The sequence below is a fragment of the Hyaena hyaena genome, unplaced genomic scaffold (assembly GCF_003009895.1).
Source record: "Hyaena hyaena isolate Hyena2069 unplaced genomic scaffold, ASM300989v1 scaffold_1142, whole genome shotgun sequence".
NCBI lineage: Eukaryota > Metazoa > Chordata > Mammalia > Carnivora > Hyaenidae > Hyaena > Hyaena hyaena.
The window spans coordinates 89,859-109,855 of NW_024081776.1; the positions used below are offsets into that span (position 1 = coordinate 89,859).

The 19,997-nt window shown below is 39.3% G+C and overlaps 1 protein-coding gene across 2 annotated transcripts in view; it reads left to right on the forward strand.

Moving 5' to 3' along the window:
- Positions 1–359: 359 nt before the first annotated feature.
- LOC120224258 (sodium/calcium exchanger 1) overlaps positions 360–19,997 on the forward strand; it is a 317,659-nt gene continuing 298,021 nt past the window's right edge. For both annotated transcript variants that reach the window (XM_039222495.1, XM_039222493.1), the window contains exon 1: positions 360–2,174. In XM_039222495.1, the coding sequence (XP_039078426.1) occupies positions 376–2,174 (1,799 nt within the window). In that variant the 5' untranslated portion in view covers positions 360–375. The remainder of the gene's footprint in view (positions 2,175–19,997) is intronic.

Consider the following 19,997-nt stretch of genomic DNA (forward strand, 5'->3'; position numbering starts at 1 on the left):
TCTTTCTCCCCCCCCATTGGCTGCTAGCATGCATAACTATGTATGCAACAAGGCAAACCTATAATTTAACTTTTCACTTCCAAGAAGTCAGTTGTGTACACTGCTTAGTGAATGGAGGCTACATGTAGAATAGCAGAGAGATTGGGCTATGAGTTTTACAAAGGATTGCTTCATCAATGATGGATACCTAGAATAATGATTCACCATAGATGTTATGGTGGTCAAAAATAAACAAATCATTGGTAAGAGTAATAAAAATAAGTAATTAGTCATGCTTTGGATCTGGCTCTGATGATGTGATTTTTCTTCCCTACCCTCTCTCCATCTTATTTTTGCCAGTAGGTTGGGACAGTTGGAAGTCTACTATTGTGCAACATGCTGCAGTTAGGACTCTCACCTACATTTTCAATGGGATTTCATCTGTTAGCCTTCATGGCTCTCTTATTTTCCCATGTGGACCTGATAAGTGCTGACACAGAAATGGAAGGAGAAGGCAATGAGACTGGCGAGTGTACTGGCTCATATTACTGTAAGAAGGGGGTAATTTTACCCATTTGGGAGCCCCAAGACCCTTCCTTTGGAGACAAAATTGCTAGAGCTACCGTGTATTTTGTGGCCATGGTCTACATGTTTCTCGGAGTCTCTATCATTGCCGACCGGTTCATGTCCTCTATAGAAGTCATCACATCTCAAGAAAAAGAAATAACCATAAAGAAACCCAATGGAGAGACCACCAAGACCACTGTGAGGATCTGGAATGAGACCGTTTCCAACCTGACCTTGATGGCCCTGGGATCTTCTGCTCCAGAGATTCTCCTTTCGGTAATTGAAGTGTGTGGCCATAACTTCACTGCGGGAGACCTAGGTCCCAGCACCATCGTGGGAAGTGCTGCATTCAATATGTTCATCATTATCGCACTCTGTGTTTACGTGGTCCCAGATGGAGAGACAAGGAAGATTAAGCATTTGCGTGTGTTCTTTGTGACAGCAGCCTGGAGCATCTTTGCCTATACTTGGCTTTACATTATTTTGTCTGTCATCTCTCCTGGGGTCGTGGAGGTCTGGGAAGGTTTGCTTACTTTCTTCTTCTTTCCCATCTGTGTTGTGTTCGCTTGGGTAGCAGATAGGAGGCTTCTCTTTTACAAGTATGTCTACAAGAGGTATCGGGCTGGCAAGCAAAGGGGAATGATTATTGAACATGAAGGAGACAGGCCATCTTCCAAGACTGAAATTGAAATGGATGGGAAAGTGGTCAATTCCCACGTTGACAATTTCTTAGATGGTGCCCTGGTTCTGGAGGTTGACGAGAGGGACCAAGATGATGAAGAGGCTAGGCGAGAAATGGCTAGGATTCTGAAGGAGCTTAAGCAGAAACACCCGGAGAAAGAAATAGAGCAATTAATAGAATTAGCGAACTACCAAGTCCTAAGTCAGCAGCAAAAAAGTCGAGCATTTTACCGCATCCAAGCTACTCGCCTGATGACTGGAGCTGGAAACATTTTAAAGAGGCATGCAGCTGATCAGGCAAGGAAAGCTGTCAGCATGCATGAGGTCAACACTGAAGTGGCTGAAAATGACCCTGTTAGTAAGATCTTCTTTGAACAAGGGACCTATCAGTGTTTGGAGAACTGTGGTACTGTAGCCCTGACCATTCTCCGCAGAGGTGGTGATTTGACCAACACTGTGTTCGTTGACTTCAGAACAGAGGACGGCACAGCCAATGCTGGGTCTGATTACGAATTTACTGAAGGAACTGTGGTCTTTAAGCCTGGTGAGACCCAGAAGGAAATCAGAGTTGGCATCATCGATGACGATATCTTTGAGGAGGATGAAAATTTCCTTGTGCATCTGAGCAACGTTAAAGTATCTTCTGAAGCCTCAGAAGATGGCATCCTGGAAGCAAATCATGTTTCTACACTTGCTTGCCTCGGCTCTCCCTCCACTGCCACTGTGACTATCTTTGATGATGACCATGCTGGCATCTTTACTTTTGAGGAACCTGTGACTCATGTGAGCGAGAGCATCGGCATTATGGAGGTGAAGGTATTGAGAACATCTGGAGCTCGAGGAAATGTTATCGTTCCCTATAAAACCATTGAAGGGACTGCCAGAGGTGGTGGGGAGGACTTTGAGGACACTTGCGGAGAGCTCGAGTTCCAGAACGATGAAATTGTGTAAGTTCTTTTTTTATACATCTATGTGAGGTTGAGTGCATTTGTGAATGGGAGAGTGTATGCAGTTTTTAATGAAACAGCATACAAGGAATGGAATATTTACTGTGAAAGGCCACTTAAAAAATACCAGTGCTCCCTCATGTGCCACTTATCTCTATATAGAGATCTTGATTTGGTTTTATTTTTATTTTTGTACTTTTGCATACTTTAAGTGCATTAGAGAGGTTATGATAGAATGAGTTTTGCGACACAATTTATCAAACTGCTTATGATGGGTTGAAAATGTGCATTTTGTTTTCAGTCACATGATATACACACACAAAAAAGGAGATGTTTCTTTATTTATTTATTGAAAGCAAATTATTTATTCATTTAAGGTGATTTTTTAATTTATTTAAAGCCATTTATTTATTTATTGAAAGCGATTTATTTATTTATTTATTGAAAGTGAATATTTAAAACCTCACATTAGGTCCCTAACTTCTTTACTGAGTACAAATTGGGAAAGCCCAAAAAGGAAACACCTTTGAAAAGAATTTCCTGGCTACCAGGGCTGGCTGGAACATTTTTGCTGCTTGTGTCTAATACAGTGTTCTTGTGACAATATAAGATAATGTTTCTGCTTACATGCTAATGCTTAATTATGACTTGATGACCAATCCTGCTTTTTTTAGTTTTATGCCAACATGGGGAAATGTCATATAGCTCTTAATTTGTTCTAGTCTGATTTTACATTCCATGATCAAGTGAACCTTTTTACCCAACTGATAACGGTGACAGAGAGTAAGATTCTGTTCAAGCATCCAATTTGACATGGAGCAGATTAGAGAAAAGGCCTGGGAACAATTTACTCTTCCTATTGACACTCTACTGTGACACTTGCCAATGTTGTGACACCAAGTGCCTGGTTGTGCAATGATTCTTCCATTGACAGCTCCTATTTAGAGCTATTTCTCCTTCCTTACCTAGGAGGGGGCATTGCACTTACCAAATGCAAAGCAGAAAGTTTGAGTCAATAAGCAATGTCCAAACTGGCAAGTAGGAAGGAGGGAAGGAAGGAGAGAAGAAAGGAAGGAACGGAGGAAAAGAGGAAACTGTAGTATCTGCAGTACAACAAAGAGTATTAAAATGAATGATTATGTTGGTTGAATTTCCAGGAAAAAATATGTAACACAGTTTGTTCTAAAAATGGTTGACTCTTGTGTAAATGTTATATGACATGTCAAATGCCAAGTCTGTTCTCTCCAAAAGGAAACTCTCCTGCTAAAAGTGTAGAGTGAGGGTGAGGGGGCAGGCGGAAATGGGCAGAGGGAACAGATTTTCCTTAAGATGCCTTCCAATGTTTTTACATCTCTTTAATGTTATATTATAGAGATGGACAATTACGGGGTGTGATATCATGATGAAACCAAGCAAAGCAGAGATTATAATATCCATCTTCAGATGTGTGTGGGGGGAGGGGTAACTTCAGATGAACATCTATTTTATGTTGGTTCTCATATTATTAATATGCCCCTTATTGAGATGTGTTTTGTTGGGACATGTATTTTACTGAAAGATAGTAATATAGAAGCAAATGAATATCCTGCATACTTAAGGAAGGATTTTCCCAGAGGCCTTGCATTGAATGTGATCCTGCCTACATTAGCTCATTAACTTTATTCCTTTGGTAGGAATTTTTTCTCATTATATTTTCTAATCATTTCAGTTATTGAACCCTCTTGTATTAGATAGCACTTGTAATCTATATAGAAGTATATTGCATGTTATTAAAGGAGTATTGAATATTATTAAATGAACTCACAGGGTAGCCCTTAAATATGACCAAATGGGCATTTTGTTTTGTTTGGTTTTGTTTATTCATTTTACTTAGGATGTTTTCTCCTGGAAATTTGGTCTTGATTTTTGTTGATAATGCCTCTGTACTTCTTTATTTGAGAGGCAGTGGTTCCTTATCTATTCTGCTGTCCAGGACTTTTACCAAACCATAAACCTTCTTTTGGACACAGTGTAAAAGAGGAAGAAGAATGGAAAACAAACAAACAAACCAATCCAATTTACAGTGATTTGATGGAATAATTTTTTCTGCCAAGCTCCATTTAAAACACTTACCCTATGCCATTAAATTGATTTAATTCTTGCTAAGGAAGGAATATTGCCAAATTCTAGCTTTAGAAACTTACATATCTTGTGAAAATTGGTAAGAATGGGTAGAATTATTGGCGTGCTCTCTCTGTGTATGTATTCTTAAGAGTATTCTAGATCAATTGCTAGTTCCTAGTTTAATAAAACTCCTACTATATTTTAGTTACTAAATTGATATATGAAATTTTAAAAGTGGCAAACATTTACTTATAAGTAAAATAAAATTACAGTCCTCCATTTTTTCCTTTTTCCTAGAATTTTAATTTTAAAGAATCTTTATCCTGACATTATAGAGGTACTACTGACAAGCTTTGTAGATGCTTAATACATCTGTTGTTTAAATAAATTTGTTTAGGTGACTGGGACTTAGCTTTCAGCTAGGCACCAAGGATTCCAACAAATGTTTCTAGAAAAGCATAATATTATCAAAGATGCCTTATTCTTTTTTTTTTAATGGATCATTTTTTTTTCCTCGGGAAGTTGTTTCTTTTTTCTTTTTTTTTTTTTCTAACATTTTTATTATTTATTTCTAGAAGAGAGATAGAGACAGTGTGAGCAGGGGAAGGTCAGAGAGAGAGAGAGATACAGACTCTGAAATAGGCTCCAGGCTCTGAGCTGGCAGTCAGCACAGAGCCCGACGCAGGGCTCGAACCCATGAACTGCGAGATCATGACCTAAGCGAAAGTCAGATGCTTAACTGACTAAGCCACCTAGGCGCACCTCTTTTTTCTTTTTTAAAGTCTATTTATTTTGAGAGAGAGAGAGATTGCGTGGGGAAGTGGCAGGGGGTGAGAAAGAGAGAATCCCAAGCAGTCTCCATGCTCAGCGTGAGCCAGATGCAAGGCTCGATCACATGACTACAAGATCATGACCTGAGCCAATATCAAGAGTCAGACACTTGATGAACTGAGCCACCCAGGTGTTGTTTCTAATGCCAGGTCCACACAGTCAGATCCAAGCCAGAGTTTATCATCAGGCAGTGAAGGTGAACAATCTGGACTCAACCCAGTTTCTCTTGAAGGATGCATTGATACCTCATCCAATGATACAGTTAATCTTGAGAGGTGATTTTCTCAGAAACCTGCAATATATAAGATAGGACTGTTGATACTACTGAACTTTATTAGACACTTAAAAAGTATTTTTGTTTGTTTATTTAATGCTGTGCATTGAGCCAGAATTTATTATTCTTTCCAGAGCACCATAGAGAGATTCTTGGAAAAGCCTAGATTAGATTCCCCTCTTGTCCTTTAGTACTTTTTTTACTAGTTCACTCAGCACTTAGTATTCTAAAAACTTTTGTTTCTATAGAATTGACTTTAATCTCTCTTTTGCAGTAGTCTTAAATAAAATCTTCCTTGCCTTAAAAAAAAAAAAAAGAAAAAACTTCACCTATTTTAAGAAGCCATTAACCAAGGTAGACATTTCTTCCTTGGATCCAATGTGATCAGGGATAGAGATCAAGAGACAGTCAGCTTTATTGATTTTTTGGTTTCAAGAACAAGATAGATCACTAATCTTTCACCTTATTTTTGTAGAAGTCATTTAAATGTATAATACAAGCATATTTGTACCTATTCATTCACATGTTTATATAAATGAGTTGCATTATTTCAACTTGACCTTTTTTAAGATCAAAATCTGTATCTGAGAAAGATACTGATAAGTGATAACTGCATTCTCCATAAGACATTTTAAAATTACAATGCAAAACCCCATTAATAGATATAATTAACATTTAGTACATGCTTTTGTATAAACTCAATCAATGACAAATATTAAACACATGCCAGCTCATCTTGACTTTTAACAGCGAATTCTTTCTAATGTTAACAGCTAATAAAAAATGAAGAACATGGTAATTTGATTTGTGGTTTGGTGGGTGATATCCACAAATTTGAAGTGCTACTAATGGTTGAATTTTTGTAATGATGCTAGTTTAATGGTAGTACTTATTACAAAGTGTTGTTTGGTCTTCCAAGGTCTAATATTAGCTTGACTGTTCTATAAAATGTTAATGTTAATTAACTAATGTAGATACAAATCAAATTCAATTACTTAGTTATAACCCAGTAACAGTATTTTTGGAGAACAACTCAAAAAGATTATGAACATTTACTATTATATATTTAAGATGCAGAGTTGAAAGACAAAGTATGTAGGTTGGAGATTTTATGCAATATATTGCTTAGCAAATCAGTTTACTGGGGGTTCCTAGCCACAACATAATTTATTAAACAATGGATGTGTCCAAACAATTTTGTTTTAACAACTATTGCAAGTATGATTGTAACTTCATTCACTTTAGGAAATATAATATGCAAGACATCTCAACAAACATATCTCTTTGACACTAAATATTTATATTCCTGTTTTTGGAAAAAGAAATAGAAAAGAAATAAAAACTCATTATGGTATAGGCTCTGTGGAATTATTATTATTATATTCCAGGGAAAGTAAATCTTTGCTACTTAGATCACCGGTGTTCTTATCATGCTCTGTAGAATTCCAGGGAGTAAAGACCTAGCTTTATGAGGTGACAATTCAATTTTGAGAGTAGAACAAGTATGTAACACAAGAAAACAGCCAGCTATAAAAAAAAAAAACAGATATGAGGCAAAAATAGTAAGAAACTTGAAGTGGTCAAAACAGAAGAATAATTATGTGTGTTTGGGGGAATCAGAAATGATGGAAAATATTATAGAAAATAATGTTAGTCAAGAAAGGCCATTAGCATAAATTTGAATCCAACACACTCAAGATTAGTTTTACGGAAGAAGAATTTTATTTGCTACATTTAACCTATTAAAATGATAGGAGCATGGTATTTTATATTGACATACAATTTTCCAAGGGAATATACTAAAGAAAGAAATTTAGAAGGAATAATTTAAGGATTTTAAGGCATTTTGCTTTGGTGGATTATCTTTTCAGACTGGAGTATTTATCTCTTCTTAGATCCACACCACATGTAGTATCATCTGCAAATCTAAATTATAACTACAAGAAGTGTTTTTACAAATGCATATGTTTTCATGAATGCATAACTATTACAAAAATAAGACAGGGTAAGCGCCAAAAAATTTTTTGACTTCCCATTCGCCATTGCCAGGAGCCTAAATTGATGATGTGAAACACGGTTGTTTACCCTGTCAACCAGATTGCCATGTTTACTGTTGTCATCTCATTTCCCCACTACTAATTAGAGTTTAGGGTCGTAATATAGTTATGTAAAGAAATGTTGTCTTAGCAAATGAGGAAATTTCATAGTTCAGACTCACTGAAGTGTTTAAAGTATGGACTCTTCTCTGAATCGTCATTCAAGGCCATTCCATAGGGGGATGGTTGCTTCACTTGGTTAAGGCTAGAAAAGAATTTATATATCAATCAATCTGCACATGCTTAATAAGCTACTGCTTTGTGCCTAGCACTGGGCTAGTTACTATGAAAGAAACAGAAGAAATATACTCCTGATACTCTAAAATGGGAGATAATGAGATAACTCATGTTTTGAGAAGTCAGACATCATGATGAAGACACGGTGTAAGCTGTAGGAGCAGTCTTAATTTTGGATAAAATATCTGCATTTCCTTTTGAAGGACAGAAGGCATAACCGGAGTGAAAAATGTGTTTTTGAAGATGGAGTAGTATCTTGGTAAATCTGAAAGTATGGACAATTTCACTAAATAGGATGGTTATCAAACTGAATGAAAGACTCAATGGGCATTTATTTTTTTTAGTGGGATTTAAAATCATTATGAAGGTATTTAAATTAATCTGAGAATATATCCCATTGAGCCAAACACAGAAGAACAAATACCTTATGATTATACTTTTGTGAGACATTTAAAATTGTCAGTCCTAGAAGTAGACAGCACAATTGCGGTTGTGGGGGGCAGGGGGTGGGAGGAGAGGGAGCTGCTAATCAATAGGTATAAAGTTTCAATAATGCAAAATGAATATGTTCTAGAGAACTACCATACAATGTTGTGCCTGTAGTTAACAATATTATATCGTGCACTTAAAACCTGTTAAGAGGGTAGATCTCAAGAGGTTTTCAGTACGATAAAATAAAATTTAAATTAAAAAATATTAATAAATGAACTGATCTACTTAAAATTATATATATATACAGGCTTCCATCTACACCCCCCACCCCTGCAACACCTTGCCTCTTGTATTTCTAAAAGAAATTCACAAGATGTCTAGTAAAATGTTGTCAGTATTTTATTTTGCACTCTGTGAACTAGTCCTTGGTGTCTAGGAATAGTTTTGACTTATTTGAATCCTCTACCCTCTTGAGCAACCCTTAACCCATGTTGCTCCTACTCTAGCCGCATTTTTTCAGAGTTAGCAGTGTACTGCCACCATCATGATAAAACCTAAGAAGATTTTTTACCACATTGTGAAGTGGGAAGGGATTTTTTTCCTTCCTTTTTTTTTTTCTTTTTTCCTGAGGACACTGGTAACTCAGGGAAAGAGACTTAAGCATGCTTAATTCTTCTGAATGGAGAAACCTTGAGGGTATAACACCTATATTGGGGTTATTTGTCGTTACACTGCTCTGTCCTTGTTAGCTGAGGTGTAGAAACTTGCCTGTGGGTTACAGTATCTTGAGAACCATAGAGGTTTTCCCATAAAATATCCCCGTCATGTTCCATCATGGTACTGAACTCTGCTTATCAGACCTGCAGTCCTTGGGTTGGGACAGCTGTTAGGACCCCATTACGTGGTACAGGCCATGCAAGTCTTAAGCGTTATCCTTGCAAGGATAGAATAGAAGTGGCTTTGGACCAGGTGGCACGAGAGGAAGAGAGGACAGCCAAATGTAAGGTGAGTCAGTGGCACTAGCAATGATCTTTGTAACTGTCAGGGCGAGCCCGCTGAGGGGAGCCCTGTGGAAGGAGCTGATGGAGTGGGCAGGCAGCTGCGGCAGCTGGTGCTTTTGCTGCTGGCTTCCCACACTGCCTTGCCCTTTCTGCTCCGATGGTGGGGAAATCCAGCAGGCCCTGGGAGGGAAAGCAGGCGGTCAACAATATGGGCAGAATTAAAGGAAATCTCCTCCTTTGCTTCCTCTCCTGGCTCAACATACTGCCTACGTAATACCCATCTATTTGCCAAAGAGGGTAATAGCCAGGGCTCTCTCTTTTTTTTTTTTTTCCACAGGCCTATACAGCTGTCTCACTGCAGAGCCAGGCAAAATAAACAATGCCTTTTCATTTCCTGCCTTTCTCCTGAGGATTTGTGCTCTAGATGACATTTTCTTTCCTTCTCACAATGTCTCCACAGGGTCAGATAGCGAAATAGACATTGTGTTCTTTGGTGACACTTGAAGGTATGGAGGCAGGGGGCAAAAACAGAGCCAAACACAGAGCTTTGGTCCCTTGCCTTTCAGGCTGGTGCTCATGATAACAGCAACCAGGGAAATTTCTCTACACCTGGTGATTTAGAGACTAATGAGGCAGCCAAGGATATTGTATTTCCAGTAGGCTTAGGCATGAGCGATCTGGAGTTCTGGGTGCTCTTGAAGCCCTGCAATGACTCATGAAACCAGGGCCACCCCACGTTTCCACGTTAGATTTCCTGAGATAAAGGTGGACTTAGGAGGAGTCCTCAATTTGGATTCCACAGTCAAGTTTGAGCTCTACCTTGGTTTCCTACGAGCTTTGTGATTTTTAGGAAATCACTTAAGCTCATCTCACTTGTAAAGTAAGGATGATGTAGGTAGAGGTGAGGAGGACGGTGATGGTGGAGGTGACTTTTGGTGGTGATGGTAGTTGTAGTGGAGGTGGAGGTGGTGGAGGTGATGGTGGTAGAGGTAGTGGTTTTGGATATGATAGTGGTCGTGGTGGTGATGGTGGTAGTGGTTGTGGAGGTGGTGGCTTTGGATATGATGGTGGTGGTGATGGTGGTGGCGTTCATGCCTTTGGATACGGTCGTGCTGGCAATGGTGCTGGTAGTGGTGGCGGTGGTGGTGCTGGTGTTGGATGTGATCGTTTTGGATATGGTGGCGGTGCTGGTGGTAGTAGTAGTGACGCCAGTGGTGGGGGTGGTGTTGGAGGTGGTGGTGATGATGGCGGCATTTGTTGTGCTGTTGGTGCTGTTGGAGGTGGCAGTTCTAGATACAGAGGTGGTGTACGAGGTGATGATGGTGGTGGAGATGGCAGTGGTATAAGATGTATCGAGAGCCAGGTTTTGCACCGTTTTTCTTACAATATCCATTTGATTTAATCTTCACAATGACTATATTAGCTAGGTGCTTTTATACTCATTTTACAGATGGAGAAATTGAAGCTTAGCCAGTACTAACTTTCTTAGGGTCACACAGCTAATCAGGCTAGATCTAGAATTTAGTGGAAGGACTGCCTGCCTGTAAAAGCTGCACTGCTTCCGGAGCACCTGGAGGGCTCTGTTGGTTAAGCGTCTGACTCCTGATTTCAGCTCAGGTCATGATCTCAGGGTTCCTGAGATGGAGCTCCATGTTGGGCTCTGCATTGACAGCGCAGAACCTGCTTGGGATTCTCTCCCTCCCTCTCTCTTTGCCCCTCCCCCAATCTCTCTCTCTCTTTCTCCCCAAATAAATAAATAAATAAACATTAAAAAGAGAAAAAATCTGCACTGCTTCTTCAGGGACTCTTCTCCTCCTGAATGGTTTTCATAGGTGAGGATGGACTTGCAGGGGGCTTGTCATGCTGTGACCCTGACTACATTTCCTCAGGCAGCTCAGACTTGAGAAAATAGAGTAGTCATTCATCTTCTCTGGAATTCTTGAACGTGCATTAACCACATTGCATCCCACCCCCACTCTCCATTAACCTAAAAGAGCCATGCTCAGACTGAGTTTGAAAGGCACGAAAAACGCTGATGTTATAACCCCTCCAGGTACCTGATCTGTTCAACGATTGTGTCGTCTTTGGTCTCTCTTATTTTTCCTTCATTCCTAAATAAAGAAGAACCGTCTTTATTAGTAGCTTTCTGTCATTGCTTGCTCTGGCCCTGTACTGTTTAACTTCCTTATATGGTTGAACAATGAATGTAGCTTTTCTCTATACTTAAAATAGTAGTTTCTTGATCTATCTCTTTTTATCTCTATATATTACAAGACAGTGTAAATTAATGACAACAGGGAGACAGTACCAGAGGATGCTTGTTACCCTGTGTCGGCACTACCTCTTGGTTAGAAAGTTAGATTCTCTGACCCTGGAGAGAAGGTAAGAATTCTGGGTTTGAAGGTTTCCTAGATCAAGTGGCCCACATGGCAGTTCATCTGATACAAGCCTTCTCGAGGCAAAAGGAATTTTTAGACACTTGTTTCAAAAGTCCAATTCCAAGTTACTCTTGCTTCTGAGCCACATTTTCTCTAGGGGACAAGAACAATGACAAAAAAACCTTCTACCTAAAAACAGATGACTGCCCAATGACAACTTGCATACACTTTACACAACATGAGTGCTCAAGTGTGTCTGTAATGAATTTGCTTTTAAGTGGACTAGTTCTATTTTGTTTTAAACTTTTGGAGGTAAATTATTAGTCTGTTTGGAGTAAACGTATTGTCAATAGGTTTATGAATATAATTACTTATAACCTTTCACAGAAGCCTCCAAATGTTCCCTTTCAACAGGGAACTTTTCTTTGACACACACACACACATGCACACACACGCACGCACACACACACACACTTATTATTTACAGAGATAAAGGCGAGAAAGTGAAATTAAGTCCTGTTGAGTTTAATTTTTAGGGCATGATAAAACAAAAGCAATTCCCAGAGGACAGCTTTCATTCTCACACACTAAATGTTATAATCTTAACTTGACACAGTTTTTAAAATGAGCTATTTAGTTCAATGTGTATATCACTGAGTGTGAGTTCTACCTTTCAGCTGAAAGAGGGAGGGAGAGAGGAGGCAGAGAGAGAGAAGAGTCAGAAGGGGGGCTTTGGGGATCAAAAAAGGGGCAATGAGAGGGAGGAGACAGAGGGGGTGGGGACAGAGGGCAAAGGGGGACAGAGTGGTGGTTGTGACAGAGGCAGAATCAGAGAAAGGGAAGGAAGCAGGGAGATGGAGGGGAAGGAGAGGGAGAGAAAAGAAGGGAAGAAGAGAGAAGGAAAGAGAAGAGAGGCAGAGAGGTACCTAGAGTCAGTGGGAACAGGAGGACAGTAGGGAGTGGGGGCGAGAGAGGGAGAGGAAGAGAGGGGAGGCTCCCAGGGTAACAAAAAGGAGGGGTAGCCAGAGAAAGAGGGAGGAGGGAAGAAGAGGGGCAAGCAGAGGGACAGAGACGTAGGCAAAGACTATGCAGCCCTGATTAGATTTCATTTATTACTAAAATGAAGTGAAGCCTGAAATGAGTCCAAATTCTTGCTCAAGCAAACAAAGGCAATAGAAGAGTAAGAAAATAGACAAGGGATTCACCCAAGCTGCTGCTTTATTAAAAATAGACAGCAACTTTCTCCTTGAAATCAAATGTACGTACAATTGCCCAAGTATGTTCGAGGAGCCAGAGGAAGCTTGTAGAATCTTCCTAGGTTTGATAGAATGGATAAGGCTGGTACCTTCCCACTGATTCCTGCTTTCAACAAATGTTTTATGAGCACCTGTTCTGTGTCACGTTTCCTTGCAAGATTGTGAAATGACATCGGTGACTCTAACATGGCCCCTGCCGTAGAGAACCTTGTGTCTTTCGCTCTTCTTGAGGTGGAGGTGCAAATATTCAGTCAAACACCAATGCGGATGTTTCGCTACCTCTGTGCCTTCCCTGGCATCATCTTCTCAAGGGCTCTTAGCATTGATGGGGCTCTCGCTGCCAGTGTTTAGGCTGAGAGCAAATGATACTGAGCTGGCAGCATCACTGCCAGCCACCTCTGACAGCGGCAGCCCACTCTGTGCTGTTCTTCCCCAGAAGAGCCTTCTCCCTGCCTGTCTCCACCCCGGGTGTCTCTTGTCACCGTTTGGCTGCCCTCTTTAATGGAGACCAGAACAATAGATGTTGGGAACAACTCAAATCTGATTCTTTGTTCATAGCAGTAATGAACTCAGAGGGATGTGAAGTAAGGAAATGTACCAAGATTGGTTTCACCTGTCTTCCACTGCTTCCTAATCCTGTGCGTTATCAAGGGAAGTTTTGTTGATCAATCCGAGTCCTTCCTTTAAATGATAGGACTTTATTGAGCATGAGCAAGCAAGGCTATTAGAGACATTGTAGCCACCTAGCCAGTAATTTACTGGGGCTCGGTGCCTTCGGGGGTCTCCGACTGAGGTCGGCTAGCATCTCAGGGTATCCTGATAGGGTGTTGAAGGAGGACACACAGATTACCAAGGAAAGACAGAAAGCTGCAGGCGGTCTTTTTGAGCTGTGTGTGAATATGGAAAAAAGGGCTCTAGATGGAGGAAACCTGGGATGCTTTAAACTCATGTATTATAAGGAAATGATTCATCTGGCCCACACAGAGTCTAATCATACGGTAGATTATTAACAATATTAATATAAAGTATTAATAACATAGTCAATAGGAACATGAGTATAGATAAAAATATAAAAATAAATATAATAAAACAATAATGTAATATAATAGGAAGTCCTCATCTGGGTGGAAACCTGGCAATATCTAGGGCTAAAATATCCTGCAAAACTGTTTGAATAACTGAAGCATATTCTGTAGGTTTGAATTCTTTCAGGAAAGGAACATCTTTCCTAATATTCCATGGTTTCCATAATCACTGTATATTGTATTCTCTTAAATTAATCTGTTTTTATTTGGGTATTAATCTAATGTCCCTTTCCTGTAGATGAAGGAAGCCCTTGAGATAGTTTGAGGTGGATCTGGATCTTGGGCCCTACAGTAAAGTTTTCCAGTCTTCTGCTCTACTGAGTTTTGAGTCCTCGCATGTGCTGTCTCTATGTATTTATTACATATATATTATATATACATATATTACATATCTATTACATATGTATTATATATCTATTGAAAATATGTTTTTCCTTTTTTACAGTGAGGCTATCAGTGTGCCTAATTCTAACGATGTTCATTTTAAATTTGTTGCATCTCAGACTTGCATGTAGAATTAGAGTGAATGGTACATATTCGTTGTGGACACAAATGACGGCCTTATGAAGTCGTGCTTAGCATTTCTTTTGGCAGATGGGTTTCACGACAGTTGTGGCCACCCAGAGCCATCTTCTGCAGTAACATGCAGTCTCTTAATGACTGAGTCATTAACAGTCTCTTAATGACTGAGAGCACAGGCTTTGGCGGCAGACTAGCATGGGTCTAAATCCTTCCTCTCACTTATAAACTAATAAATGCATAAATATTTAACCTCTTTCCATTTCAGTTCCACCATCTACAGAATGAGGGTAATAGCGCCTATTGTAAAAGATTACATCCAGTTATCCAGTACCTGCCCACTCCGTAAATGTTAGCTGTTACTGTTGTTGCCTTTTAGTTACTTTCCAGATGATTGTTTACACAAATCTAATCTAGTCTTGCTGGGAATTAGGCACAGGGTGCTTCTTTTCTTATTTTTTTTTTCTAAAAAAAAAAAAAGCGCATTGTTGTATTTTGTGATTCTGTGTATGGTGTGTATGAGTGTGTACGTAGGGGCGTGCACATTTAAGGCAGCAGCACTCAAGGCATATAGCTTTCTTTGAATAGCCTAGTAAAAATGATAGCTATAGAAAATGATCAGAGTCATAACAAAATGCTATCCATAGTGTGGGGAAGAGGGGAAACAAGATAGAATGTGGAGCCCAGGGTGCTAAAGCTGATAAGGAACATGGGAGGGGTCAGAGATAAGGCTTTTTCCTTTTATATAACACTGTGCTATTTACAAGGTTCCTGCATGTCTGTTTGATCTTCACACCAACCCTTTCAGGCATTAGCACATCTATTTTAGGGCAGAAGGAGTGCCGCAGTGATTAATACCTAACAAAAGCTCAACAAATGGTTTTTTATTAGATAGCAGAAAGAAAGAAAGAAGGAAGTAACCAAGACCTTTAGAGATGGGAAATTGAAGTTCAAAGAGTTAAATGAATTGTTCTAAGTGGCAGAGCCCAAACTAGAAACTAAGTGCATTGACACCTCCTCTGGTGATCTTGACCCTCTCCCAAGTAGAAGGGTGGTTGGGTCTAGAACTTAGCCTATGGCTCTTTCCTTTGCAACCAGCATGGCCAACTCAGGAGACCCTGCCTGGCTGGGTACCCACTCAGTCCCCACAAACCTTTCATCACATCTATTTGCTTTATGATCCTCTTGAAGAGTATTTTACAACTTTCCGTATGGATTAAACTGTTTGTTCAAAGAGGGGAAAACTATGCTCTGCATCTCCTTGACTCAGAGGACTATCTATGATGATGATACAAATACTCCTGTGCAATTTTTTTTATGTTTTATTTATTTTTGAGAGAGAGAGGGAGAGACAGAGTGTGAGCAGGGGAGGGGCAGAGAGAGAGGGAGACACAGAACCCAAAGCAGGCTCCAGGCTCTGAACTGTCAGCACAGAGCCCAGCGCAGGGCTTGACTGGGGGCTCGAACCCATGAACTGTGAGACCATAACCTGAGCTGAAGTTAGACACTTAACCGACTGAGCCACTCAGTGGCCCATGCCTGAGAAATTTTTACAAGACACATCAGATTATTCAGGATTAAAGTTGGGGGAGAGTTACGATTGAAGTGGTAAGAATAATATGCTGGATCGAAGTAGTGGGGTGTTCACTTCTATTATGGCTGCTAGGAAACGAAATTCCTCCTGCGACGCTGCCTGGATCACATTCTTACTCATAGCCCAGAACAAAGAGGTCTGTGGAACTGAGTGATTCTTTTTCCTTCAATGCCAATGCCTTAAAAGAAGCCAGTTCCATTAGCAACTGACCCATGAATCCTTATCATGCCTCACATGCTACTATGATCCTTACTGTCTAAACTTCTCTTTATTCCCCGCCAACCACGATTCTGCATCCGTTCATGTATTACTCAATCATTTAATTCAGCACAAATATATTAGCCTCTTTTAAAAAAAAAATATTTTGAGAGAGACAGAGGGAACACCAGTTGGGGAAGGGCAGAGGGAGAGGGAGAGAGAGAATCCCAAGCAGGCTCCACATTGTCAGTGTAGATCCTGATGCCGGGCTTGAACTCGAAACCATGAGATCACGACCCAAGCTGAAATTAAGAGTCAGATGCTTAACCTAGAGATTTGAAGAATATCAAGAGAGCCCCTCTTTTCCAAGTTTAAAATTTAGTGAAAAAAAAAGAAATATAATTATACAAAGTGATATAATTCTGATGATAAAGAAATATACACAATGTCAGGGGAGTTCAGTAACTCAATAATTATAGTACTTTAATTCGTGTATTCGTTCCTTCTTTTTCTTCTCTTTAAAATGATCCCAGAGCATGTTTGTTATAAAGAACTAAATCCTCTTGGTAATTATGGAAAATATGTGGAAATATCATCTGAGCTGTCTGGAAATAGAATAATTTTTTTTTTTTTTTACAATTATGGCCCTTCATCACGTTGACTGATTCCTTGATGGAAAATAATTCCTACATAAACATGATTCATCTAAATTTGTATAGGTGCAAGACAGCTGGGGTTATCACATATATATTAAACCTTCATGCAAGAAATTTCAGTGTGCTAAAATCCAATTAGTGTAATTGCTTCTCCTTGAATTTATTGATAATATAAATTCAGTAAATAAATACATCTCCCTGAATTCAAATGAACATTCTGAATCAATTCAGTATTTAACACAGTGCAAAAAGGAAATAAAAGCACTTAAAAATGGTCTTTTTACTCCTGTAGTTTCGTTTTAACAAGGATACTGCTTTAAACACATTTGCATTTTTAAAATTTTACTTTAAATTTTTTGGCAAAACTAATTCTAACACTTGCTTTAGAATGAATTAAACTTTTTATTACATGGAAAGTTAAGAAATAAATCTTGACTATGTTTTTCTTAAATTCAAAATTCCCAGTGATGTCCTGTGGGCCAGTTTTCCCAAAAGTCCCTGCTGTTCCTTTATATTAAAATCTGTTGCATTGGGCTACCTAGATGGCTCAGCCAGTTAAGTGTCTGACTCTTGATTTCACCTGAGGTCATCATCTCACTGTTCATGATATAGAGCCCTGTGTTGGGGGTCTGTGCTGACAGCATGGAGCCTGCTTGGGATTCTCTTTCCCTCTCTTTCTGCCCCTTCCCTGCTCATTCTCTCTCCCCAGAATAAAATAAAACTTAAAAAACATCAAAGTCTGTTGCATTGAAATCAGGGACAAGACCCAGAGCTTGTTTTATTTCAAGAAATAGTCAAGGGCACCTGGGTGGCTTAGTCGGTTAAGTGTCTGACTTTGGCTCAGGTCATGCTCTCACAGTTTGTGAGTTCCAGCCTCACGTCGGGCTCTGTGCTGACAACTCAGAGTCTGGAGCCTGCTTTGGTTTCTGTGTCTCCCTCTTTCTCTGCTCCTTCCCTGCCTGTTCTCTCTCTCTCTCTCTCTCAAAAATAAATAACATCAAAAAATTAAAACAAAAAAAGAAGCAGTCAAATATCAGCAAACTAAGAAATTTACCAATGTGGTTTACAGACACTACCTTGCTTTGCTCCCTGTAAGAAAAGTTGGTAAGCTAAAATTTTTATATGGAGTCCTTCACTTTTTCTACCTTTCCCTATTAGAAAATGTAATGCTAGGGCAAAGCTAGATTTTGAGGACTTTCTCCCTTCCAGGAGCATCATCAGTAATAAAATAAGTGAAGAGTCTAATGCAGGAGACAGAACGGAATGCAGAAGGAAGCTCATGTATTTGGACGGGAGTCCTCAGACCCAGCTCTCCCCTAATCAGACCAGCAGCTTTGGGCAAGTCATTTCATTTCCCTGAGCTTTGGTTTTCTTGAAAGTAAAATCAAGGATTTGAAGTAAATGATCTAGGTTTTCCTCCATCTCAGAAATGGTTGCTGTTCTTGTGAGAGAAAACACTGAAAAAATTCACATAACGCTGAGTAAGATTTATAGTCAAGTATGAGAAAACTTGGTTTGTATTTCTTTTCGTTTCTTAAATCACTCCATGCCTTAGTTTTCTTTTTTTAAGTTTACTTATTTATTTTTGAGAGATAGGAGAGGGAGGGGCAGAGAGGGGGGCGGGGAGAGAGACAGTCCTTTATGAGACTCAGTCTCACAAACCATGAGATCAAAACCTGAACTGAAATCAAGAGTCAGATGCCTAACTGATGGAGCCACCCAGGCACCCCTTGGTCTTTATTTTCTTAACATAGACAACAAATGTTGAAAGACAACAAATAATATAACAAATAAGAGAAACTTACGTCCTTTCTTAGGAAGCCTTGATAAGTTCTGAATTTGCAAAATTATATATGTTCACTGTATTGATCTGTTAAAGGGATCATATTGTTTGTTTCAATGTCTTATGAAAATTAGCATTCCTGCCACAGCTTATCTAAGGGAACAATATAATTTATTGTCCAAATCAGAGCACTTTTTTGAGTAGGAGGGAGCACTATGAATAATGAATTGTGCAGGTGTGATAATTAGGAATTGTGGCATAGCTCGCCTTATTTTAGCCACTCTCTGTATGTGTGATGTCTCAGAGAAGTAGAGATTGCTTTTCTATTGAAGACATTTGTAATAAGAAAGCAATAGTCCTCAGGATGAAAGGCTTTGTATTTGATGTTTTTGTCTGTTTGCTTCACTTAACCCATTTTTTTTCAATGAAGCTATTCAAAATCATCTTAATGCAACTTGGCTAGTAAACACGTCTGCTGGAATGGAGACGGATATGAGGAATTAATTAGATTAGAGGCAATGGAAGAGGGAATCCATTATACACAAACCACAACCCCAGTGGTTTGCTAGTCAAACCACATTGGCAGTTTTTTTTTAAATTTTTCACATAGATTAAATAATTGATTTTTTTTTCTCTGACTTAAGGGAACTTGTAGAGTTGCGGCTGAAATAGATCTGTGAGATTTTAAGGACAGTGTTGTCTCTGTGGTACTCAGAAAGTTACCAGTTATGTCTTCCTTAAAGAAAAGAATCTCTGAAGTCCTTTCTAGCAGTTATTTGGCAGTGTTATACCCTCCTGAGACCCCATGACCTTGTCTTACCTTGTCTTGCTCTTAGTTTTGGTTGTTCAAGCGTAGAGAAATGCCTGGTTTGCTTCTAATCTACCATGCCTCTTTAGGCTGTCCCCATCAGCCTTCTTCATGCTGATGTCCATGGACACTCCTCAGGGCTCTGTCCTTAAATGCTCTTCCATTCTCTTCTACAACAACTGTCTAAGTCAGATGGTCCATGTTCTTTGGTATTTTAGTTGACACAGATCTATCTAGATCTCCCCCAACCCCCATCATGCCACATGTAAAGGGTTCTTTTTCTCAAACTGATGCCTGTTTTCCTATTATAAACACACATAGTTATCATTTTTATTTAACCAATAGCATTTTCAAGATGGCTGTAGGAGTAGAAAGAATAATATATTGATTTCTAGGCACAAGCCAATTCATTTCCATATATATTGACTTATCTTAAAAGTATCTTAGATGGGAAGCTTACTTATCAATTTAAACAAAGGGAAAAGGTATTGCAAAAACACATGAACAATGAATGAACCTCTAAGAGACTAAAACAAGTCCGTCCTTTAACATAAGACTGTGGATGGAACAGA